Source organism: Carlito syrichta, unplaced genomic scaffold, assembly GCF_000164805.1.
Source record: "Carlito syrichta isolate Samal-C Ts95f unplaced genomic scaffold, Tarsius_syrichta-2.0.1 Scaffold170032, whole genome shotgun sequence".
NCBI lineage: Eukaryota > Metazoa > Chordata > Mammalia > Primates > Tarsiidae > Carlito > Carlito syrichta.
The window spans coordinates 66557-75243 of NW_007114128.1; the positions used below are offsets into that span (position 1 = coordinate 66557).

Genomic DNA, 8687 nt, shown 5'->3' on the forward strand with positions numbered 1-8687 from the left:
CAGGTGCGGCCGCCCGGAGAGCTGCACGAAGCGGTTGAGCTGGCCAGCGCCCCGACCCCCGCCGCCCCCGCCGCCCCCGCCGGCCCCGCTACCTCCGCCGCCCCCGCCGGCGGCGCCTCCTCCCCTCCGGCGGTTCCGGTCCCAGCCCTGGGCGGCCGACATGACCCGTGAGGATCGCCGCAGCCCGGTCCCGGCAGCCCCCGACCCGGCGGCACCACCGGAGCCTCCTTACTGGGCTCCTCCGGGGACCCGGGAGACAGGGGGAGGGGCAGCGCCCGGCCCTGCCGGCGGCCAGTCACAGGCCGTCTTGGTGAGCGGCAGCCAATGGGCAGGCGTCTTCTTGGCGGGTGGAGGGAGGCGGGGAAAAGAGACGTGGTAACCATAGCTATGGCTCAAGAAAAGTGGGGGAGGAAGGCAGAAGCAGCCACTCGTCGCTCGCATCCACCGCGCCGGGCGAGCCCGCGGCGCCGCGGCTCCGGCGGGACCAGGCGGGCCAACCGAAGGCCGAGTGAGCGAGACCACGCCTGCAGAAAGACGCTGTTCGGATTCCCGAGCTCCTTTCTGCAAGCCTTGCGATCAGACTCAGGCCGTGAACGAAGCACACGTATCTGGGGACACTATACCGTGTTCTGTCGGCTTTGCAGGCGGAGACCCCTTTTCCTGACGGTTGACACACACAAAGGGCTTACTGGAGGTGGGGTGATTGGTGAGGGACCCAGGGGCGGAGTCAAAGCTTAAGTGTAAAGGCATTTTTCTTTGGGTCGTATTTGTCTTTCCTCTGGATTGGCTGCGCTCCCATCTGCAAAAGCCAGGTTCCAAGCAGTTTTAAACCTGGTCAACAAACACGGGAAGATGTTTCATCTCACCGGTAACCTTAGAAATACAAATCAGAACTCCCATGAAAAGCCATTTCTGGCTTATTACATTAGTAACAGTTTTTCAAATAATACCCAGCGGTATGTAGAGGGGCAAGAAAAAGGTACTCTCGTGGATGGCTGACGGCTACGTAAATGCTTTTGTTCAATCCTTGCTGCTCGTGGAAAATTTTAATTCTGCTTGGGATATATATAATCAAACGGAAATGTAAAATTAAATAAAAGAGAACAGGCACAAAAGATTAAGATCGAAGAAAATATCGATTTGCAGGTCAGAAATTCCTAGTATTCTAAAATTAAACAAATTCTGGCTCTGAACTTACTGAGAGCAATGCAAAGTGGGAAAACACTGTTCACTGATGTTTCCTAATGATACAGAAAAAGCATATTAAATTCCTCAAGGGAAAACAAAACTTTTCAAGGTCCTTATAACTGATGGATTTTTTCCTTTCTTTTAGGAGAACCTTACCTATTGCAGAGAAAACAGAGCGCACACCTGACATCTGTGTCTGGGCGCAGTACAGTGTTCTGCCAGCTGGAGCTAGAGGCAAATCTTCCCTTTGGCCCTAGTGTGCAAATTTTAGGTCACGACTGGCCCTGCCTCTTTATCTTCCTACTTCCAGTCCCTGTAGACAGAGGTGTTTTGAGCACTAAGCACTATAACACACAGCTTATGAAAATATCCTAGACTTGAAAAAAAATTCCATGACTCTAAACTATGAAAACCAAAGTTAATAAATGTTAACTTTTCTAAAACAACAGTACCATTGAGTAACCAAATAGTAGAGGAGGGAAATGATCTCTTTAGAGGAGTATTCCAAGAAATAAAGGAGGAATGACAGAATGTCATTGTTTGGCAACCCTAATGAATTAAGAGGCCTATCCCCTAAGTAGCAGCCACTGCGGGGTGTCACAAAATAAGTGAGACATTATGGCTCCATAATTAATTATGGAGTTAAACAATTCTGCTTGAGATGACATTGAAAAGGTAAAGACCATCAAGGAGCTTAGATTGCATCCTAAAGGAGTAAGGAGCCATTGAAGGCTTTTAACAGAGAGGTGGGCTGGGCACGGTGGCTCAAGCCAGTAATCCCAGAACTTTGGGGGACCAAGGCTGGAGGACTGCTTGAGCCCAGGAGTTTGAGGCTGTGGCGAGCGTGATTGTGCTATTGCACCCCAGCCTGGGCGACAGAGCGAGACCCCGACTCAAAAACCTAAAAAATAGAGAGATGACATGATCAGAGTTATGTTTTTAAAGATCACCCACCCCAGCTACAATAAATTGGATGAGTATACTGGAGCATGAAGGTGCCCAAAGCAGCAGCCCCAGGGAAAGGACCTCTGCTCCCAAATAGCCTCCCCTGCCACACTGAAGGTCCATCAGGTCACATCCCGTGTGTTTGAGAGTCACGTAACTGAAGGGTAGAGCCACTGTTTAGATTTTGAAATGCTGTTCTAGCAGGAAGTCATGTGCCTTCATAATCATCCATTGTAAAGACCGTGTTCTTGTGGCAGTGTTTTTAACTCAAAGATTGAAATAGAACTCAACTTTGGTTTTTCTTTTTTTTCTTTTCTTTTCTTTTCTTTTTTTTTTTGAGTTGGAATCTCCCTCTGTCGCCCAGGCTGTAGTGCAGTGGCACGTTCATGGCCACTGCAGCCTTGATCCTTCTGCCTCAGTCTTCCAAGTAGCTGGAACCACAGGCACACATCACTATGCCTGACTGATTTTTAAAAATTTTTTTGTAGAGACAAGGTCTCACCAAGTTGCCCAGGCTGGTCTTGAACACGTGGGCTCAGGCAATCCTCTCACCTCCACCTCCCAAAGTGCTGGGATGACAGGCGTGAGCCATGGCGCCAGGCAAACTTTGGTTTTTCAAGTTATTGAATAAGCTTAGTTTTTCACTTGGCATCTTGAAAATGACATCATGTGATGTAGCAATGTACTACTTGAGCAGTTGCGGGCTAATAGCAATAGTATGTGCTGTCACCAAGTGAACCCCACATGACATCCCAGTGGGCAGTCCAAAAACAAACTGATGTTTCATGTCCAGTAAAAACTGAATGTTTGAAAAAACACAAAACTGATTAATGGTCAGTCATTTAAAAAATTTTGTGGATGAGTCATTTGAGTGTTTCCTTCCTTTGACAATCTAACAGGAAGTTCTGGGCTACAACTAGACACTTTTTTTTTTTTTTTGAGTCAGTGTCCCACTCTATCTCCCAGGCTGGAGGGCAGTGGAACAATCCTGGCTCACTGTAGCCTCCACCTCTTGGGCTCCAGTGATCCGTCTGCCTCAGCCTCCCGAGAAGTTGGGACTACATGTAAGCACCACACCTGGCTAATTTTTATAAATTTTTAATAAAATTTTTATAAATTTTTTGTAGGTTATTTAATTTACACGTTTATTCTGATTTCATACTTGTATGAATATGATAAGCATAAGGAGCTTATAAATAATGTATGCCTATAAGTAAATTTTGATAAAAATAACTTGTTGGGCAACCCCTTTGGGTCCCCTCCCACTATGGGAGCTTTTCTGTCCTCTCAATAAATCCTGCTAAAAAATAAAAAATTTTTTAAAAGTAACTTCTCAACATTGAGGACAGGCCTTTTTTCCCCCTTTAAAACAGGATGAACAAAATTAAAAGGTGGAATGAACATTACTCGATTTTTTTTTTTTTTGAAGTTGAACTCACTCTGTCACCCAGAAGGATCAGGTTGAACCCAGGAGGTTGAGGCTACACTGAACCATGATTGTGCCATTGTACTCCAGCCTGGGCAACAGAGTGAGACCCCACCTCAAAAAAAAAAAAAAAGAAAACAAACAGCAAAAATCAAGCAAAAGGTGTTAAATTCAAAGACTCCAAATAAATAAAAGCAAAGTTGGAGTTGTCTTCAGCACATGAACAGTCTTTTATTTCAAAAAAATTAGGGGAATGGGGGATTTATTTAACAAGTAGTGCTGGGACAACTGAATTTCCACAAGAAAAGAATCAAGTTGGTCTCCTACATCACACCATATGCAAAATTTGCTCAATATGGATCAATGATCTATGCATAAGAGCTAAAGCCCTAAAACTATTAAAAGAAAACATAGACATGAATCTTCATAACCCTGGATTTGGCAATGGACTTTTAGATGTCACACCAAAAGCATGAGCAACAAAAGGAAAAATAGATACATTGGGTTCATCACAATGGAAAATTTTTAAGCATAAAATAATATTATTCAGAAAGTGAGTCGGGCCCAGTGGCTCACGCCTGTAATTCCAGCACTTTGGGAGGCGGAGACAAGAGGATTTGCCTGAGCCCAGGGCTTCGAGATCAGTCTAGGCAATTTGACGAGACCTCATCTCTACAATAAATCAAAAAATCAACCAGGTGTGGTGACGCGCGTCTGTAGTTCCAACTACTTGGAAGGCTGAAGCCTAGACTGGTCTTGAACTGCTGGGCTCAGGCGATCCTTCCGCCTCAGCCTTCCAAGTAGCTGAAACTACAGGCATGCGCTACCACTCCTGGCTAATTTTTAATTTATTGTAGAGATGAGGTCTCGCTAAGTTGCCCAGGCTGGTCTCCAACCCGGCAGGCTCAGGTAATCTTGCCTTGGTCCCCAAAGTGCTGGGATTGCAGGCTTAGCCACCAAGCCTGGCCAACTGTCTCACTCTTTAGAATATAAGTTCCTTGCTTTATCCCTAGCACCTAGGGCAGTACCTGGCCTATGGTAGGTGGTCAATAAATATTTGCTAAATTGTTAAGTGAATAATGCCATCCTGGGTGCTAAGGCTGAATGCAACAGAGGAAGCTGAGACTGGTCCAGATACTTTCTCCCAGCCCTGGTACTCCCCATTCCTATGTGTACCGTAATCCACTCTGTGGTATAGCTATTTGGGGTTTGTCTTAACTCCATCAGCAAGCATTCCTCGGCCCTCTCTGTCACTAATGATGCCCACCGTGCCCCTCCAGCCATCTTCCCTACCTCTGTACCACTCCATGATAAACTGCTTTGAAGCAGGGACCATGCCACTCTCCACATTTCCCAACCCAGTACCTGAGCCTTCACAGGGTTGCTCAACGCAGACTGGTTGAATAAAAGGGAACCTCAAGAAAGGAGAAAAGAACAGTGAGAAGAACAGAGTCCAGTGCCCTGAAGATGTCTGCAGACACTCCAAAGCAGGCAAAACAGGTAGGATCGTGTACAACCCACGAGCCGGGACCACCCCCACACCACTCATGCTCTGCTGCTACAGAGTGGCAGCAAAAGGGGTCAGGCAGAATGTCCCCAGGTGCAGGGTTCTCAGTGCCCTTCATGGAGCCTTGCCACCCTGGGGATACTCAGGCATTTCCCATAGAATGTTTCGGGTAAACCAGAACACCGCAGATTGATTGAGGAGGATTTGGAGAAACAGAAAAGGACAGAATCGTAGCATACTCCAACAACTGAAAAGGTGTTATTTATTATTATTACTATTATTATTATTATTATTTTGAGACAGAGGCTTGAGTACAGCAGCATGATCACGGCCACCACAGCTTCGACCTCCTGGGCTCAAGTGATCCTTCCACTTCAGCTTCCGAGTAGCTGGAACTACAGGCACATGCCACTGCTCCCGGCTAATTTTTTTTTTTTTTTATAAAGACAAAGTCTCACTATATTGCCTGGACTGGTCTTGAACTGCTGGGTTCAAGCAATCCTTATGCCTCAGTCTCCCAAAGTGCTGGAATGACAGGTGTGAGCCACCACGCATGGCCTCTGAGAATGTTTTAAAACCATAGGCTTGATGTCTACTTTCTAGGTTTCATCCTACTATGGAATGAACTAGTGTTTGGGCATAATTATAATTATTCACACACACATGTGCCCTGAGTGCCCCCTGAATCCAAATGTACTGTGCAAAGAGTCTATATAGAGGGATGAAAAGCCGGGAGTGGTGGCTCAAGCCTGTAATCCCAACCTTTTGGGAGGCCGAGCAAGAGGATTGCCTGAGCCTAAGAGTTTGAGATCAGCCTGGGCAACTTGGTGAGACTCATCTCTACAATAAATCAAAAAATTAGCTGGGCGTGGTGGCACTTGCCTGTAGTTCCAACTACTTGGAAGGCTGAGGCAGCTTGGTTGACAGTGAGACTCCAACTCAAAAAAAAGACAACCCACAGAATGGGAGAAAATATTTGCAAATTATATCTGACAAAAGTATATCAAAACGTATGGGCCAGGCTCAGTGGCTCAAGCCTATAATCCCAGCACTTTGGAAGGCCAAGATGAGAGGATTGCCTGAGTCCAGAGGTTGGAGACTAGCCTGGGCAATTTGGATTTGGCGAGCCTCAGCTCTACAATACATAAATTTTAAAAATTAGCCGGGCATGGTGATGCATGCCTGTAGTTCCAGCTATTTGGAGGGCTGAGGCAGAAGGATGGCTTGAGCCCACCAGGTCGAGGCTGCAGAGGCTGTGAGTGTGCCACTGCACTCCAGCCTGGGTGACAGTGTGAGACTCCAACTAAAAAAAACAAAACAAAACTGTCTAAACAACAAAAAGACAATCCACTTAAAAAGCGGTCAAAAGACATAAAGAACTATTTCTTCAAAGAAGATACACAAATGGTCAATAAGTATATGAAAAAGTATTCAATATTATTAGTCATTGGGGAAATGCAAAGCAAAACTACAGTGAGATACCACTTCATACTCACTGGAAGAGATAAAATTTAAAAAAACAGACAATAATAAGTGTTGATGAGGATGTGGAGAAATTGGACCTCATATGTTGCTGCCGTTTTGAAAAACATTTTGACAATTCCTCAAAATGTTAAATATAAGCCGGGCTCGGTGGCTCAGCCTGTAATCCTACGCCTTTGGGAGGCTGAGGTGAGTGGATTGCCTGAGCCCGCGGGTTCGAGACCCGCCTGGGCAACTTGGTGAGACCTCATCTCTACAATAAATTAAAAATTAGCCAGGCATGGTAGCGCACGCCTGTAGTTTCAGCTACTTGGAAGGCTGAGGCGGAAGGATCGCCGGAGCCCAGCAGGTTGAGGCTGCGGTGGCCGGGAGCGGCCACTGCACTCCAGTCTGGGCAACAGAGTGAGACTCCAACTCAAAAAAAAAAAATGTTCTAGGAATTCGACAACGGTGATAGGTGCATATATCTGTGAATATACTAAAAAGCAACTGACGTACAGTTTAAAGAGTGAATTTCATGTTATGTGAGCTCTGCATCAATAACAAGGAGCTTATAAGAAATGAAAGTGTTGGCTAGGTGCGGTGGCTCAAGCCTGTAATTCCAGCACTTTGGGAGGCCAAGGTGAGGCTATTGCCTGAGATCACAGGTTCAGGAGCAGCCTGGGGAACTTGGCGAGACCTCATTTCCACAATAAATCAAAAAATTAGCTGGGCGTGGTAGCGCGTGCCTACAGTTTCAGCTGCTTGGAAGGCTGAGGCGAAGGGATCACCTGAGCCCAGCAGGTCAAGGCTGTGGTGGCCGTGAGTGTGCCACTGCGCTCCAGCCTGGACGACAGAGTGTGACTCCGACTCAAAAAAAAAAAAACAAAGAAAGAAAGAAATGAAAGTATTTGATAAATGTGTGCCCACTTAAAAACCTATTAAATAGCCGAGCTCGGTGGCTCCAGCCTGTAATCCTGCACCTTGAGAGGCTGAGGTGAGTAAATTGCTTGAGCCCGCGGGTTCGAGACCCGACTGGGCAACTCGGTGAGACCTCATCTCTACAATAAATCAAAAACTAGCTGGGCGTGGTAGTGCACGCCTGTAGTTCCAGCTACTTGGAAGGCTGAGGCGGAAGGATCACCAGAGCCCAGCAGGTCGAGGCTGCAGTGGCCGGGACGGCCACTTGCACTCCAGCCTGGGTGACAGAGTGAGACTCCAACTCAAAAAAAAAAAAAACCTATTAAATGCCACGTCTTATCTAAATTAAATGTCAAGTAAAGATACAAATTTTGTTTTTGGCACATTTTTCTACCTCATGAAATTATGCTAGCAAATACAGTATGCATGTGGCATTCCTAGGAGGCAAGGTCCCGGAGAGCATATAAAGCTCATCAGCTTAATTGGTGGATGTTCTCACATTAAAAACCACACACAACAGAGACCAGGCGACAGCTGGCGCTATCATCCCAGCTGTCCTCTTCCCTGGGACAAACAAAATGGGTAAGCAGACCCTGAGGGAGGTTTTTAGGCGCAACACCATGGAAAGGACTGGAAGGAAGCAGGACGGAGCTAGGGAAGAGACTGGACTCTAAAGCTAGACGGGCCAAGCGCAGCGGCTCATGCCTGTGATCTCAGGACTTTGGGAGGCCAGGGTGGGAGGGTTGCTTGAGCGCAGGAGTTCCGGACCAGCTTGGGCGGCAGAGGGAGACATCTTCAGCACTGTCCCAAGTTGGGCTAGAGGATGCAGGAGGCCCTGGGAGGGGGCGTCGACTCCAGGAGAAATGGTTCCCTCCTGTCAAGTAACTCTCAAAGGAACTGACAGCCACGTGCTTCCTCTATCACCCCCAGCGGTTGGGGAGACCAGCTCTTCATTCCTGAAAGAGGACGGAGTGAGGCGTCTGTCCCTCCACCACCTATGCTGAGATGCTGGAAAGAAACTAGCACTTACCAGGAATTTGCCATGCACCACCCATGCTTACGGTTGGGGGGGGGCCCTCTCTTTTGGAGGGTAGGCCTCTAGTATAGGCTTCCCCCAGTAAGTAAGTGCTCTAGGAACCCATCGGCATCAGTGTACCAGCCAGGGTTGTGAGAGGCTGTTTTAGCTTCAGTGAAGTTTTGTGTGTGTGTGTGTGTGTGTGTGTGTGTGTGTGTGTGTGT

The 8687-nt window shown here is 47.1% G+C and overlaps 1 protein-coding gene across 1 annotated transcript in view; it reads right to left on the reverse strand.

Moving 5' to 3' along the window:
* Window positions 1-222, reverse strand: part of KLHDC10 (kelch domain containing 10) — a 59400-nt gene extending 59178 nt beyond the window's left edge. Inside the window, exon 1 of the mRNA XM_008051355.2 lies at window positions 3-222. Coding sequence (XP_008049546.1) covers window positions 3-162 — 160 coding nt within the window. The 5' untranslated portion in view covers window positions 163-222. The remainder of the gene's footprint in view (window positions 1-2) is intronic.
* Between the last annotated feature and the right edge of the window lie 8465 nt (window positions 223-8687).